A 17,420-nucleotide genomic window follows, 5' to 3' on the forward strand; every position below is an offset into this window, starting at 1 on the left:
GGGGGGGGGGGGGAAGGGCTAGATGAATGATGGGTACTTAAGAAGAGCAGTTGTAATGAGCACTGCATGCTCTAAGTGATGAATCAATAAATTCTACTCCTGAAATCAATATTGCATTCTATGTTGGCTAACTAAAATTTAAATTAGAAAGAAACAAAACATCTCATTCGCAACAGCAATTATCCTGAATGTTACAAGCAGTGATTCTCAGCAAGGGTCAATTTTGCCACCCAGGGGACATTTGGAAATGTCTGGAAACCTCCTTAGTTGTTATGACTGGGGAGTGTTACTAGCATGTAGTAGGTTGATGCACAAAACAGCCAGGACAGCCTCCAAAACAAAGAACTACCTGGCACAAAATATTAGTAGTGCAGAGGCTGAGAAACTGGCTAAATTGTAAAAGAACAAGTAGCAGGTCTCCTGGATGGCTCAGACAGTTAAGCATCCAACTCTTGATTTTAGTTCAGGTCATGATCTTGAATTTCATATCAGCCCTGTAATGCCAGTGTGGAGCCTGGTTGGGATTCTCTCACTCCCCCTCTCTGCCACTCCCCCACTCACATGCTCGTTCATGTACACTCTCTCTCTCAAAATAAATAAACTTTAAAAAAAAATTAAAAATAGAATACAAATAAAAAAATAAAAGGGCAAGTAGACTCTAGAGAAACATGTTCCTGATAGTTACTTTCCTCACCTCAGAAGTAGATAAAGTCAGCCTGTGTTGCATGATGAACTTGAAACCAACTTACTTTTTAAGAAACAAGGGCTCTTCAAATTGCCCCTAGGCTGGAATAAAAGAGGACCTGAAAGTACTGAAATATAGTTAATCAGGCTGCTGATAACATTCATGGCATACATTTTGAAAAGTAAATGTTTAATGCAATAGCTCCCCAGGACAGACCTTGGGCAGAAAGTCACCACCCAAGGTATAAAAAGGGGTTTCTCTTACAAAGGTCATACCCCTTGGAGTGGCACTCTTCATTATCACAGCAGCATGGGACACACTACCTGCCAGCCCTGAAAGTGCCCAACATTATAGTTGGGTGAAGAAACCACAGACACCCAATCACACACAATGAGGGCTGTATATAAGGTGACCAAATATCCCGCTCTGTCCTGGAGTCCCACTTTGCAATATTGTCCTGGCATAATTAATAGCACTTCTCTTCACTCTCAAAGGGAGCAGGAAATGTACAAGAGGAGTTTGCAACATCCTGTCCTATCAGAAAATAAAGAAGCTATCAAAGATGATTAGAGTTATGTCAAAAGGAATCAGGAGGCAAGTTGAAAAGGCTCCCAATGACCAAAAGTGAAATGATCTGAGCATCAAGAAGTACAGTGGACTGGCTGTAAATCCAAAATCCATGAGTGTATTCTGATTGAAAAAATACCTATCACAATTACAGAAAACAAAGCAACCAGATCATTATTGTGAAAACAGGCAAAAGGACGAATCAAGCATTTCCTTTCCTGTATGAACTCTATCTAAGAAACCTAATGGTTAATGAGGAAAAATTTCTGACAGAAGCATTCCAGCTAATAAATGAATCATTTATAGAATTTATGAAATAAATACATCTAGGATCCTAACATCAGAGAGAAACAACCAGACATGCCATCATCTATAATGTGTTCTTGCCAAAATACAAGAAATGAATTTGGTTACTCCTTTAAGTTTTTGGTTAATATAGAGGGCAAAAAAACATATTAAATAACGTCATGGGTATGCAAACAGCAAAATTCAAAGACAAGAAATTCTACAGGATAAATAAATGCAGTTGCTTCCATGAATGAATTTCAAGAGAAAAAAGAATAGGAATTATACATTGTAAGACTTAGAAGACAAAGCAACCAATTACAATTTATGCATCTTATTTAGATCCTAATTCAAATAAACTTTTTAAAAGTATGTGCTTTTTAAGAAAACAATTGCAAATTATGAAATTATTTTTATTGGTATGATAATAGTATTGTGGGTTTTCTTTTGCAAAGAGTTTATTTTGAGAGAGCAAGTGCGAGCAGGGAAAGAGCAGAGAGAGACAGAGAAAGAGGAAAAGAGAGAGTCCCAAGCAGGCCCTACGCTGTCAACACAGAGCTCAACGCGGGGCTTGATCTCACGAATTGTGGGGTCATGACCTGAGCCAAAATCAAGAGTTGGACACTTAACTGACTGAGCCACCCAGGCATCCCTCAAGGAGTTCTTACCTTTCAGAGGTACACACTGAAATATTTATAGACAGTATTTGGGAGCTGTTTTGAAATACTTCAGTAGGGTAGGAAGACAGGGAAAAGGGTATAGAAATAAAACAAGATCGGCTAGGAGTTTACAATGGGTAAAGCCAAATAATGAATACATAGGGATTCATTATATATGTCTGAAATTTTCTATTATAAAAAAAAAATCTCTAAATAGAAAAATACAGAAAAATATTTAACATTTGAATACATAACAAAAATACATGCTACTAAAATTCCATGGAAAAAATTTTTTGAGGCTGTTTGAGGCATCATCCATAAACTTTAGTCTCAAAGCAGATACAGGCGCCCAAGAAAAAAAGCAAGGCCTGGCTCCTACCTGAGTTTCTCTGAAGAGATTCCAACTGGCTGAAAACCCACAGTCCTATTTGGCTAAGCATATTATCAAAAAGAATCTAACCATTTAATTCAGGTAAACAGAAAGACCACTGATGAGCAACTCCCAGCCTGTAGCGGCCCAACACTCCTCACCTAGCTTTGGAATATGGACCTCCTAGAGAAGGCCAAGCTCAAGCCAGGTCAGCCCCCAGGTCCTACAGACCAGAAGCCAGAGACTCATGAAAAGCCTTTCCCTGGGTTTGGCTGCTAGCTGGCTACAAGCTTTGCCAAGCTTGTCTGGGAAGTGGGGAAAAAAGAGCTGATTCTGCATCTGGATCACAACACTGCTAAGGAGAAGCAGCCTAGTGTCTCAGATAGTGGATGACATCTCAGATAGATTTATGGCCTGGCTACTAGAGGCTCATGGAGACAGTGGAGAGGCCAGGAAATCATCTGCTAAATCAAAATTAAACATCATGGCTATCTACCATAGTTATCTAAGAAATATGTGATAAAATAATATGTTTCAAAGTAGACTGAGTAATACAACTGTGTTGAAGTCATTACTTATCTGATTTACAATAAAAAATGGGGAGAAAAAAACCTTAGAGTAAAAGAATCTAATATTAAAAGGCACCACAAAACAAATCACATCTTATAATTATAGTACCATGTCAACAAAAGACAAACTCACCCAGCCTCCAGCATTTGAAAGTATAGCACAACAACACTGCATTGTAGTCCATGCTCATTACACAGATATTTTAAACAGAATTTTAAACAGAAAGGAAACTTTTTAGTGATGGCAAAATAAGAAAGTGTAAACAGTACAAATACTGTATCTTCTCATTAAGTATTTTTAAATGCCTACAAACATCTCTATTTTGCTTGAATCGGCACTTATGTAAAACACATTGCTACTACCTCATCAGTCCTAGTTGGCAACTGAGAGCCTCTCAGATGACAAGGATCTAGATGTATTGACAGAGACTATCCGGTAGCAAGAGGTAGGTGGCGAATGCATTTCAAAGGCAAGACACTGACAAGAACCAAGGACAAAGGCTCAGATCCCGGGTCCAGAGAGTTTATGGGAGTACCCATGGGTTCCACCTTAGGAGGTTCTGAAGATCAAATATATTCACTAAAATGTAGGCTCCACGAGGTCAGGGACTTTTCCCATTTTATTTACTGATATATGGCAAGCACCTAAGAGTTCCTGGCACACTGTTGGGCCTCAATAAATACGTGTGGAATGATAAAGTGAAAATAGAAAAAAAAGCATCTTATATGCTGTAAAATGCCATCAAATACAGTGCATTAATAATAGTTCATCTTTCAGATTTATTTAATTAGATCTTTATATAGAACTGAACACTTTTTAAAATACTTTCATGTTTATTCGGTAATCAATAGCAAAATATTAATTTCCTACTGGATGGGTGGATAGTTGTTACAGTACAAGGAATAATGGGGAAACTATACAAATGAGGGTATGCTGTTACAGAGACAAAGGGGGTAAAAATAAAGTAAAATAAACAAGGCTGCCTGAGAGATCCTAACTAGGGAGGGGAAGATCCAGCACCTGAGTGGCAGGGCAGAACGAGTGAGCACCAGAAGAAGACTACCCTCTCAAACAGCACGTACCACAAACATAACTTAGAATGTCTGGAGCTATTAATGGTTCTGTGTGTTTCCACTGCTAAATCACCAGTTCCAGGAGGCTCACATCTCATGTGCCTCATTCACCACTGTGCTCCCAGCACCAGACACAGTAGCTGTTCAATAAATACTTGTTAAATGGAAAAGAAGAGAGGCAGAGTCTGAACTAATGATTTTGCAGGTCAATACAGCCCTCATCACAATGAGGTGTAACTTGCCAACATGGGACAAAACTTTGTCAGACTTGCTCGAGAGGCGTACATGACATCCCAATGAAGGAGAAAAACTTCAACCTGAAGTGAAGTTCAGGATATAATTTCCCAAAAGACAGTAAAAAACAGTTTGCACCACTTGGATAAGAGACGTGAGGAGCTGTGCTCTCTGGAAACTCAAAATAAATCAGGCATTGCCTTGCTTCTGTTTGACAACAAATGTAAAGAAAATGGGTCAAAGTGCCTTTCTGCACCCTATCACTCTACCACTCCCTCCTCAAAGCCCTTCAGTGAGGAAAGACGAATGCATCCTCCAATGGGATCTCCCTCCACTTGGCGATCCTGAAAGGTCCTACACCTTCCAGCACCTTCCTTTCGTAAAAAAGGTGCATCCTTACTGTGCCAGGGTCTCCTGGCGATGCTGAGTTTTCTGATGACGATTGAGGATGGACCTCTGGTTGAAGCTCCTCCCGCAGGCTGGACAGTGGTAGGGCTTCTCCCCAGTGTGGATCCTCTGGTGTCTGACCAATCGCTCCCCTTTACTGAACCGCTTCCCACACACCTGGCACCCATACGGCTTCTCCCCGGTGTGGGCTCGCCGGTGCACAGCCAGATTTGCGTTCCTGCTGAAGCTCTTGCCGCACTCACAAGTGTAGGGCTTCTCCCCTGTGTGAGTTCTCCGATGCACCTGCAGATGCTGCCTCCGGCTAAAGCTTTTCCAGCAGTCACCACACTTGTAAGGCTTCTCCCCTGTGTGACTCCTCTGGTGGACCTCGAGGTGGTGCCTCTGACTGAACGTTTTCCAGCACTCACTGCACACATAGGGTCTCTTTCCCAGGTGGGTTCTCTGGTGCTTCATGAGGTACTCTCTCAAGGTGAACCCCTTCCCACACTCGACACACCCATAGGATTTCTCTTCTTCATGGGTTCGCTGGTGTCTGACAAGATTTGAGCTCCGACTGAAGCCTTTTCCACACTCGGGGCACTGAAAAGGCTTCCAAAAGGAGCTGTGGGTCTTGAGGTCATCGGGCAGGGGTATGACACCATGCTGAGGAGGAGGCGGCCCTGGCATGTTTCCCACAGAGCTACTGGGCTCCTGCTCACAGGTTCTTCCAAGCTCAGGGCTCTGGAGCGTGGCTTCCCCAAACCTCTCTGCCGTCACCCGAGCAAGCGACCCCTTGAGGTCTGCCTGCTGGGTTTTAGACTCTTTTTCCTTGCTCCCAATGCCTACAGGACAAAGGAGATACAAGCTAATTCTGTAGCAGTTATGAAAGTAAAGTTCTAGGTTAGAACTTGGCTTCTAAAGATGTCCCATTAACAGTTCTTTCTTTTTCCCTTTGACCAATAACCTCAATACAGTTTTCTTTCATGGACTCTAAAACCAGACTTCACTTTACCTTTTCCCACTTTGTTACTGACTGAATGTTTGTGTCTTCCCCAAATTCATAGGTTGAAAACCTAAGCTCCAACGTGATGATATCAGGAGATGGGCTGTTCAGGAAGTTATAAGGTACAGTCATTAGGGTGGAGCCCCCATGATGGGATCAGTGTCCTTATAAAAAGAGGAAGGGAAACCAGAGCTCTTAGCACAGAAATCATGTGAGCATGATCCCTCATGATGGGAGAGGCAAAGACACAGGATAGATCCCTCAATCCCACAATCTCACTCTGTCTGCCATGTGAAGACAGTGAGGTGGCAGCCAGGTGCAAGCCAGGAGGAGGGCGCTCTCCAGACGCTGAATCTATAGGAACCTTGATCTTGAACTTCTCAGCCTCCAGAACTCGGAGAAATAAATGTTTGTTGTTTTAAGCCACTGGCCTATAATATTCTATTGTAGCAACCTGAGCTAAAACTCTCCATATCTTTTTACAGAATAGTCTGCCAAATCTTAATGTGCTCTCAGTTAATTTTCTAACTCAGACTTGTATTTCCTTCTAAATCTAACTCAATGATTTCCTTGAAGAAACATTCCCTGCTTACTCTCTTAGCTATGTCTCTTCACATTTATACTGAATTAGCACTTTGTTTATTGTGCACTTATTTATACACGACCTTGTTGAAAATGCCATTTTACATTCCTCAAGGTGTTCTCCCTGCCCTAGAGATTATAAACCTATTCCAGCTTATTCCAGGTGGGCTACTTGGGAATTCTCCATAGCCTCCATACACTTGCTCAGCACATGGTCCCTGCCCCCGTTCCTCCCTCCACCTAACCAGATTTTATTAATCTGGCTCTCCTGGGAGACTGTCACAGGCTTACTAACTACTGGACGAATGAATGAATCCGGTCTGTCACTGACTTCTACCAGACTGAAATGCACGTGAATGCTGCTGAAATGCCTCAACCCTCCTAGTTCTTTCTCTGATCCCTGTTTCACTCTCTCTAAATTAACAGAACAATTGTTTACAGAACAGGCTGAAGGGAAGGTGAACAAAAGGGAAGGCCCTAGGAAGCAAAAGAGCCAAGACAGAAAAAAAGAGAGGAGGGGTACCTGGCTCAGTCAATATAGCATGTGACTCTTGATCTCAGGGCTGTGAGCTCAAGCCCCACATTGGGTATAGAAATTACTTAAAAATAAAATCTTAAAAAAAAAAAAAAAAAAAAAAAAAGGAGAGAGAAAGAGACAAAAATGACAAGCAGCACTTAGGCACAGAAAGGGTCCTTTCAGGTAAGGCCGTTAAAACACAAAAAGAAAAACATCACATGCCTAATCTAAACAAATATGAAGGACACAGCTGTCACCTCTGACAGATTCTTCTATAAACTTTCCATGAAAGTAAAGATGCACAAAACATAACTGTAGAATTCAAAGAATTTTCATAATGAACACAACTATATAAAAAGCATCCAGTTCAAGAAACTACCAGTATCCAGAAAGCCCTCTCCCAGGCCCTCCAGTGACTATATTCTGCCGCCCCCTGGCTAACATGCTATTCAAACTTTTATCAGCATAAAGTACTTTTACCTGGTCTTGAACTTTGTGTAGTGGATTCAAATACTGTTTCTGGATGCTTCCGCTCATTATTATCCTTGTAAGATTCACCCATATTATGGAATGTAGCTATAATTACACTATGTTCTTTTTCATTGGTATGACACTGTCAGAATATATTGTAATCTATTTATGAACTTGACTGATATTCATTTGGGTAATTTCCAGTTTTCAGGTGTTACGAATAGTAAAACTGACACTAAATGCAATGCACGAGTCTTAGCTGGACCCTGGGGAGATGTGAGTATGTGCTAGGTATTATGTATCATAGAATTCTAGTTTCTCAGGCCTAATCCAAAACAGCTATCAATGCAGGAGCCACAAGTACATGGGAATAAATCACAGGAAGACCTGAAGGTTGAGACAGCCAGTAGACAGTATGCGTGGGAAATGGACCTTGGCCCACCCAGACTCCGCATAAATGCTTATGGAAGTGCTTGGGTTGTTTGAAACAGTGAGAACAGCACAAGAATACAACCAGAGTCTCTAGAACAGTCAGATGGCAGGGACAGGGGGCGGGGCAGGTATAAAAATCCTCTGGAATAAGAGGGCAGAATCATTCCAACACACAGCAGCATCACCAGCAGAGGGTCCCTGGGGGCATCAAGGCACTAGAATATTGGTATCCCCACCATCTCAGCTGTGTTGCAAGAGGTCCTGAACCGCATGGTTATGTCTGAAGGTTTCCACATCCTCTACTATCTACAGAAGTCTTATATCTCAGAACGCCTGGATGGCTTAGTCGATTAAGCGTCCAACTTCTGCTCTGGTCATGATCTCACAGTTCATAGGTTCAAGCCCCATGTCGGGCTCTGTACTGACAGCTCAGAGCCTGGAGCCTGCTTCGAATTCTGTGTCTCCCTTTCTCTCTGCCCCTCCCCCCACTCCCACTCTGTCTCTGTCTCTCTCTCTCAAAAACAAATAAACATTTTTTAATAATTGTTTTTAATAAAAAAAGAAGTCTTACATCTCTTTGTAACACATGTTGGCATCCTTTGGCCACTCACATCACTGCCATGGTGTGACAACTTTGTCCTGGACCCAGGTCTCCTGAGCCCCTCCTCTAGGACCCCTTACACTACTCCATACTGATCATTATTCCGTGCATTTGGACTCTTCATATGAACTGCTAAGATCGCAAAGGCAAGGGACTTTAACTCTTCATAGTGACTGGCAGAGTACTGGCCACAATACCAAATAAATATTTTTGGGTGAATAAATGAATGTTGACTGACTCATAAAGGAATAATATTTGTATAGCTAATAAAAGTATCTAACACTATCATATTCACCAAATGCTAAGATTTATCATCTCACTTAATCCTCACGACGCCATGAAAGCTCTGTGAATGTCCCCATTTTGCGACTGAAGAAACGGAAGCCCAGAAAGGTCACAGTAAGTGGTGGAGCCAGGACCAGTTCTCTCATGCACTAAAGGCAGTACAGTGATACTCTCATTTATCCCTCAACATATTTCAAGATGGAAAAATGCCAGATGGGGTGGAGTCAGGACAGATGAGCAGTCAGCACATACTCAAAAAGTTATGAAAAGAAAAGCAGAGGGAACAGAGGAAAGGGTTGTTCCCACTCACGTTTCTTTTCCTCTCCCTCTCCAACCTGCAGAGATACCACCACTCCGGCAGTCTCCAGCCCCTGCAGTGTCCTCCCCGGCTTCCCCGCCAGGGCCTCTCCCTGTACTTCACCAGGCTCACTCTTCCTCCTTCTCTTGCTGCTCCTCCTCCTGTGAGCACTTTCCATATGCATCATGGTCTCACCCTTCCAGCTCCAACCCCAGGTAAAACCTGGCCACCACCTGAGACAGACCCAGCCCAGGCTCTGCTTGCTCTGTGACAGGGGCCCACATCGAGCAGCTGGGCATTCTCTGTACACACGCCTGGTGCTCCGAAGGCTTCCCTACCGTTAGTCCTGCCCCAACACAAAGCTGCAAAGTTAGAGCCAGTGCCTGAGCGACACTCAATAAATCCCTGCTGAGGGAACGAGACACAAGATCGTCTTTTGCTTTCAAGCCTGCGTGGGTACTCTTCAGTCAGAGACAGAATAGGTGCTCCAGGAATCCTAATGACCAACCTGTCTCATCACAGCCAGTACAACTACCTTGTGTTTTCTTGCCCCCTCGCTGGTTCCTCTCCCAACAAGAAAGCACATGCCCAGCTCCTTAAACCCTGGGTCCACACTCTTTCCTTGGACCCATTTACTTGCCTTCTTTTGTTGGTAGCACCAGGTTCTGAAATCTGGGGCAAGGGCAAGAACTCCAACCTGTAACTTTCACAACTCCTCAGTTTCTTACCTTTGGGATGGAAACAGTCTTACCTGGAGGTGAGACCCCACAGTCCTGGGGTTCCACATATTCCCCAAAACAGTCTATCTGGGCTGGGGTCACATGTCTCCATTCCTCCTCAGGGAAGGCCAGAGTCATATCTTTAAATGGTCCCAACCCCTGAAACAACAGAAGAGTGCTATGGATAAAGAAATAATCCCAAGGTAGGAAGAGTCTAAAAGCGGAAGCAAACACAGGGATAATACTCTAGGGAAGAACAGAGCAAGAAGGCAGAAGGAACCAGAACCCTAGATGGTCTTGGGGGCACAAGTCCCTACCTCTTGATAGTTTAATGACAGGGAAATAATGGACTTGTCTGAGCTACTATATTTCCGAGTCTCTGCTGCAGACACCTAGGTTGTACCCTAACAACCACAACACCTAATTCCCGCTTTTCAATTGCCTCCACTCAATCCTCAAGCTTGATCAAGACCCAGAGTTATTTATCCCTTCATCTAAAACTGATCTTCCCTCAAAGGGAAGTAAATATTTGGGCAGGCCTTGTCTTAAGAACAATACTGTATTAAAATAAATTCAGTATTGGGCGCCTGGGTGGCTCAGTAAGTTAAGCAACTGACTTCAGTTCAGATCATGATCTCACAGTCGTGGGTTTGAGTCCCACATCAGGCTCTGAGCTGACAGTGCAAAGCCTGCTTCAGATTATGTCTCCCTCTCTCTCTGTCCCTCCCCTGCTTGTGCACACGCACATTCTCTGTCTCTCTCTAAAATAAACATTTAAAAAAATAGTAATAAAATAAAATAAATTCACTATCATCCACAACACCATGAAGAACTATTATGGCAAAAGAGAGGGTCTGGAAAAATTAAAACATGCTATCATCCTTCATCTCCTCCAAAACACATGCTAGGGAAACAGGAACAGGAAATGGTACAGGCATAAAACTTGCCCAAACAGTGCTTTAGCTAGACCAGATTTGAGTCATCATTTTTTTCTGGCAAACGACCCCTTTCCTTCTACCTTCCTTCTATAAGGACTCTTCACTTTAAAACTCACTGTCTCTGGGACACCTGGGTGGCTCAGTTGGTTAAGCATCCAACTCTTGATTGCAGCTCAGGTCATGATCTCATGATTCATGTGTTCGAGCCCCACATCGAGCCCTGCGCTGGACTCCACACTGAATGCAGAATCCTGCTTGGGATTCTCAATCTCTCCCTCTCTCTCTGCCCCTTCCCTGCTCTCTCTCTCTCTCTCAAAATAAAAAACAAAACACTCACTGTCCCCTTCAAAAAGGTGCCACACTGGAAATCTCCCACCTCCCTGGTAACATTCAACACAGAGTAGACATGACAAGAGTGCCCCAACTGTGCTCATTACCCCCATTTGTGGCAGGCAAAGAAGTCAAACAAGGCCACATCTTGGTGTAGTCGGGGTAGAGGCCAGAGGGAACACTCTGCTCAGTGTTCCAGGGAGTCTCCAACCCTGAGTCAGCTACATTCCTGCTGATGCGGGAGGAGGAGAGGATCCCAAGGAAAAGCAGCAGCAAAAGTATCCATAAAGATGATCTACAAAGGGTATTGATTTCCTGATCGACCACCACTGCCTAGATCAGGCTTATGGGGTTTCTATCAAGAATGTCTTCCTCCTCAGTAAAAAGTAATACAGAGTCAATTAAAAAAAAAAGTCACAGAGCAATAAAATCAACTGAATTGAGCCTCATGCCTGGGCCCTAAGGCATAAGGCTCAACTCAACAAATCAGGATGACAAAGTGGAGAAAACAAAGCTATCATATCCATCAGAACAAGAAAGGTACAATAATTCAACTTGTGGGCGGCGCTTTGTTGTGCAGGGAAACTTTGGGGAATCTCATTCAAAGCAACGTCAGAAAGGCAGAAGTACAGCTCACCTGGGGTCCAGCTGAAAGGAACCCAGCTGCCATCTCTTGGTCTCTGGTGTTCACTGGAGGGAGGCCAGAACCAGCCTGAAGAACTGGCAGAGCTAAGCAAAGGGGGAAAAAAAGCATGAGAAAGATTAGTGCTGTCTTGTAGTTAGCTTGTTCAAAGGTGTCCACTGCCTGACACACAGAACCCAGAAACCTTAAGGAGCCTCCACACAGACCTACCCTCTTCTCAACTGGGCAGATGGTCTCAACCCAATGTACCCTGGCCCTTGAAGGCTATTCATGTTCTCTGGTCACACTCTGGGAATAACCCTCTTTGAGATTCAGTAACACAATGAAGTCATACATTACTTTTAGGGATATGGTTTGTCTGCCCCCTTAAAAAATCCCCCTATATGTCACCTGCATATTTCCAGGAGGTTTCTAGAAGGGATGTGAGGGAAAGAAGAGAAGAAATGGTAAGAGAGCACAATCCCAGATATCCCCTGCAAAAATCAGAGAGTCAAGGTATAGAAAACAATTTCACTTCATCTGTTTCCTACTAAAGTCAAGGAAGTAATCAGGAAAACTCCTAATTACAGCTCACAGATAACTTATTTATCAACTGCTGGGCTTGTAAAGGAGGGTCACAAAGCACAGTTTTCTGCATCCTTACTTCTTTACTGTTCGCATCTTACCCTGCTCCTGGAAGGCTTGTGTCCCAGCTCCAGGGTCTTGACTGAGTTGCTCCTCAGTGCCTTGGTCTAGGCCTTGAACTCCTTCCCCATGGGGCATCCCCCACTCAGGCTTGACCTCCACTGGCCCCAGGTGAACACCTGGTTCCCAAGGGCCTCTGCAAAGTGCTGTCTCCTCCCGTTCTCCCTGCACGAGGCATGGAACCTAAGAACAGTCCCCAAACACCTGTTAGAATGAGGCCTGGGTGAGGGAGTTGAATTAAAACCTAAAAAGAGAACAAAGAAAAGGACCATTCCAACTGCAAGAGGAGGACAAAGCCGGCTCAGCTCTTCCCCAGGACATCAGTGAGAAGGTGAAAAAGAGGTTAACCTCACTTTATCAGGCTCCGAGCAACTGTTATGTGTCCCTGCCCTTTTACAAGGGTCCCTCCTGCCTGCCTCAATACTGACCAAATTCCACCAGGAATAATATCACAGAGAGACTAAATATTGTTTGGTTGACAACTTTAGCCCAAAATGCTCCCTACTAGGAAATCCCCCAATTATAAATGCTGAAAGTAAAAAATACAAAGCCTTGATTCAGCAGTGAATTAGCTAGTGAGAAAAACTTGCTCTATAAACAGCGAGGAAAATCAGGACAACTCACACTGTGATACACTCACAAAAACAGGCCCTTCTTGGTCTACTTTTAAGCTCCTGAATTGGGAATAAAAAAATAATTCTTAGGATTACAGAGGAAGTCACGAATAACTGCAGTAGGAAAAGGAAGAATAAACTGAAGAAAGATGATGACTTGCAAGCAAAACAGTAATGTTCAGTCCTACTCTTTTCTTTCCCAGCCAACAATAAGGTGACTATACCACAGAATGACAAACATGTGGCCAGAGTCCCAAGGAAGCATCTGAGATGCAGTTACTTGGTGTCACCAGAACACCACCACAGAACCACTAATGTGAGCCACTTGAGCCAACGTCCCAGATATCGAAACAGCACTGTTTAGACAATGCTTCTTAATAATAATATTCACCCAATTGGAATTCCCCACTTTCCACATGCATCTCTGCCCAAAGAGAAGGAGTCTATGAGGGATCTTCAAATTGGTCATGACTACCTTCTTTGGGCCTGGGGCTCACAAAGGAAATATGGCCAGGCCTTTGTCCTGATGACCAGAAAGGAAGCTAACAGCTCTTCTACAGGCCCCTGCATCTTCCTTGGGAATGGCTTCTCATGCTGAAAACTCCACTGCCCTCCAAAAAGTACCTCAGGGAGTCTGGGAGCAGATGAAGGAGACTGTACACCTCATCTACTCCCACTGCTTCTTCAAACCTTTCAATTCTTTAAATGTCCCCTTCCCTTGGGGCGCCTGGGTGGCTCAGTCGGTTAGGCGGCCGACTTCGGCTCAGGTCATGATCTTGCGGTCCGTGAGTTCTAGCCCCACGTCGGGCTCTGTGCTGACAGCTCAGAGCCTGGAGCCTGCTTCATATTCTGTGTCTCCCTCTCTGACCCTCCCCTGTTCATGCTCTGTCTCTCCCTGTCTCAAAAATAAATAAACGTTAAAAAAAAATTAAAAAAAAAAAATGTCCCCTTCCCATACCGACAAAACAAGACCCAGATACCCCCTTCTCACCCACCGCCTTGGCCTCCAACGTTCTCTCTGTGAAGTCCTCCACCATGGCCACAAGAGCTTTGCCACTCTCCAAGCCATGCTCCCGAATCCAGGCATAGAACTCCCGTGGCAGGATGGTCAGGAACTGCTCCAGCACCAGCAGCTCCATGATCTGCTCCTTGGTATGCAGCTCAGGCCTCAGCCACTGGCGACAGAGTTCCTGGAGTTCCCTGAGGGCTTCCTGAGGACCAGCTGCCTCCTGGTAGCGGAACTGCCGAAACCTCAGACGAAAAGTCTCAGGACTAGGGTCCTCCCTTCCCCTGGCCCATGGCAACTCTTTCTCCAGCTTTACCACAGGAACACCCATCTGTTGCTGGGGGTCTTCTGCCATCCCTGGACGCTCCTTTAGCATCTTCACACTCCTCCCAGAAGACTGAGGGTCTATTGAGAAGACCAGACAAACAATAATGGCAGCATAAGTGAGACAAGGAAAGGTCAGTCCATCACAGTTCTTTGTCTACATCAATGGATATTCTGCTGGGGAGCATAATTAGTTTCTGTGAAGCAGAACAAAAGACTAAACATATATCCTGAAAATCATGACAATTCAATTCAGTAAGTATTTGCTAACCACCTAGTATGTGAAGAAAAATGTAAAGAGTTTACTTTATACCCACAAACATTGTAGGATCTCATTAGGGAGATAACACTAAAATCAGAAAATATAAAATAGGTTATAATTAGATGAGTCATCAGGGCCTACTCTTCCAACACTGTAAGAATTAACACGTTCAACCAATATATGTGCCAGGCCTGCAGAAACTAGAAATATAATACAGAACAAGACAAACAAGGCACCTGCCCTTTGAAATTCATATACTAGTGCAACAGACAGAAAAAAAACAAATACAAGCAAATAAGTTAAAATTAAATGGAGATAACTTCTAGAAAGGAAATGTGTAGGATGGTCTGTTAATGGGGGATGAATAACTTAAAGAAGGCTCTTCTGAAGAGAGGACACTTAGGCTGAGACCCACCGATGAGTATGAGCCAGTCATTCAGAGATTTTTCCAGGCACCAGACTTGAGGTCAGAAATTACTCCACATGTCTGAGAATAAGGCAATGGGAGTGAAGCTTTGGCAAAGTTAAGTGAGGGACAGAGTCGCAGGAGAAGTGACAGAGGCAGGCAGAACCAGATTATCCAGGAAATGGGCCACACTAAGAATTATGGCTTAATCTTCTTATTTTAGCAGGGAGCTATACGTTTTTACATTGCCTGGCGTATGTCAACAGAGAATAGGTTAGAGAGAAAAAGAAGGGAAGCAGCACTTAACAGTGGTCCAAGCAGGAGATGATCAAGATGGTGGCAAAGATGCAGAAAGAGTCGAGACATATTTTGGAGGTGAAGCCAAAAGACTTACTGGTGGCTTAGATGTGACCATGTGTCACATGTTGAAAACAACAGAGTGACATATGTCATTATAATTAACAAAAAGACTTTTAACTTGTGTAGGCTTTACCATTTAGAAAGCCTTTGAACACACACATACAATTATGTATAAGGAGTATTACTCCCCTTTTCAAAGACAACACTGAAGATGTAAGAGGTTACACGGCTGGCCAAAGTCTGCCTCCCAAAAGATACGGTACAGATGAGAAACACAGGAAGTCAAAATGAGAGAAAGGTTAACGTAGGTTCAACTACTCATGAAAAAGGTTTGGGCGCCTGGGTGGCTCAGTGGGTGGAGCGTCTGACTTCAGCTCATGTCTTGATCCCATGGCTCATGAGCTGGAGCCCCTTTTCGGGCGCTGCTGTCAGCACAGAGCCTGCTTGGGATCCTCTGTCCCCTTCTCTCTGCCCCTCCCCCACTTAAGCTCTCTCTCAAAAATGAATAAAAATTTAAAAGAAGAAAAAGAAGAAGAAGAGGCTTATACCAGACTAGAGAATGAGTACTATTTAATTTCATGATGGGCTTGGGTTGGGGGTGAGGGGTATGTAGGCTGGGAGTCCAAAGTGGGGAAGGGGCTCCATTTTTAGAGGGAAAGACCACTCTTAACGCAACAGAGAATAAGCAACTGGTAGGAGGTTCCTCCGAAGCTTCTACTTAATATTCTATTGTGTGTTTGTGTACTTCTACATCCTTCCTAAACCTACTTTACGTTTTCAGTCGATTCATTTTTCATTTTGCTGCATGTATTGGGATTTCTCTTTCACGACTTTCTAGCTACTGCATTTCTTCACACCCCTATCGCATTACCGCACTACAGCACAAATGTTAACCGACGTGTCCTCGACGACCAAATTCTCTAAAGGCAAGAAAGGCCTTCATTCATCTTTCATCCCTGGTACTTCACGAAGAGAAAGAAGGCTTGAAAAGAAGTCATTCTTTATGTGAGTTTCCCACGTCTCGCTCTAAAATGACTACTTTCGATTTTCAGAGAGATCCGCGTCGGTTCAAGGTCTCGAGTTCGTGGACGCCCCCGCGCTGAGGTAACCTAGGCCCGGCGGGACCAACGTCGCTCCCACCTGAACCCCCGCGTCGCGCCCGCCGGGCCCCGGTGCCGCGGGAGGCAGCTCCGGGGAAACGCGCCGCCCGCTGTGTCAGCCCCGCCGCCTCCGCCAACGCCTCCGCGACCCGCAGCCGCACCGAAAGCAGGCCCCCACACCCGCCGCATCCGCCGCCCCGCGAAGCCCTGCGACGCCCCAGAACGGCTCTCACCCTCAGCCCCTCAGCCACGACGACCCGACCCGAGCCCTCAGAGACCGGATGTGGGCCGCGGACGCTGTCAGACAGGTGCGTGAGGAAAGAGCCCCTTCCGCTTCCTCTCTAGGGCTCTCGGAGGTCCGTGCGTCTCGGTGGTTGCTGGTCCTCTGGGGCTGTGCCTGAACGCGCGCCCGGACTGACTCGTCCCTAGGAGGCTCGCAGCCGTCAGGCCTTTAGGAGCCTCCGTGCCATTGCACCTGCTTTTTCTCGGTGAGGAGGACCCTCCAGACATACTACCGGACACGAAGCCTCCCTCAAGGGGCTTTGTAGTCCCGTCGGTCACCACGTGCATATTCGCGTACTTTGTCGCAGGGGCAGAGGGAGACGGAGGGAAGCAGTGAATATTATAGGTTCCCAGAAGAGGGGCCTCGACCCGAGTAGTTGGGAGGAGGGAGTTGGCCAGAGGAGCCGGCAACTCAGCTCAGTTTTGAAGGGTGGACCAAAAAGTGAGGTGAGTGTCCCCAGCAGAGGGAGCACGACGAGCCCTGCGAGTGTGGAGGGATTGCCGGCATTCCCACACCATCTTAGCCACTAGTGCAGGTGGTTAAACTAGGTGTTTCGGAGAACAGTTTAAAGGCAACGGGAAGCCGTGTAAAGGTTTAAAGGCGGGAAGGGACAGATTTTAGAAAGATGCTGCTGAGAACCCTTGGAGAAAGACTGAGCAAGAAAGGAGGGAAGTGGAAAATGAGAGGACCGACTGTTGGGTAAAACGAGGCTGAGTAAGTCAGTCCAGGAAA

General features: G+C 44.9%; 1 protein-coding gene across 1 annotated transcript; it reads right to left on the reverse strand.

The window, feature by feature from the left end:
* Positions 1–1,540: 1,540 nt before the first annotated feature.
* ZSCAN25 (zinc finger and SCAN domain containing 25) lies at positions 1,541–16,711 on the reverse strand. Its single transcript, XM_049639265.1, has 6 exons — positions 16,639–16,711; positions 13,943–14,358; positions 12,315–12,516; positions 11,644–11,735; positions 9,771–9,897; positions 1,541–5,672 (listed from the first exon to the last, which is right to left on the reverse strand). Exons 2-6 carry the CDS (start codon positions 14,327–14,329, stop codon positions 4,840–4,842), a joined length of 1,641 nt encoding a protein of 546 aa, XP_049495222.1. The 5' UTR covers positions 14,330–14,358; positions 16,639–16,711; the 3' UTR covers positions 1,541–4,839.
* Between the last annotated feature and the right edge of the window lie 709 nt (positions 16,712–17,420).

This window comes from Panthera uncia, chromosome E3 (assembly GCF_023721935.1).
Source record: "Panthera uncia isolate 11264 chromosome E3, Puncia_PCG_1.0, whole genome shotgun sequence".
In the NCBI taxonomy this organism is placed as follows: domain Eukaryota; kingdom Metazoa; phylum Chordata; class Mammalia; order Carnivora; family Felidae; genus Panthera; species Panthera uncia.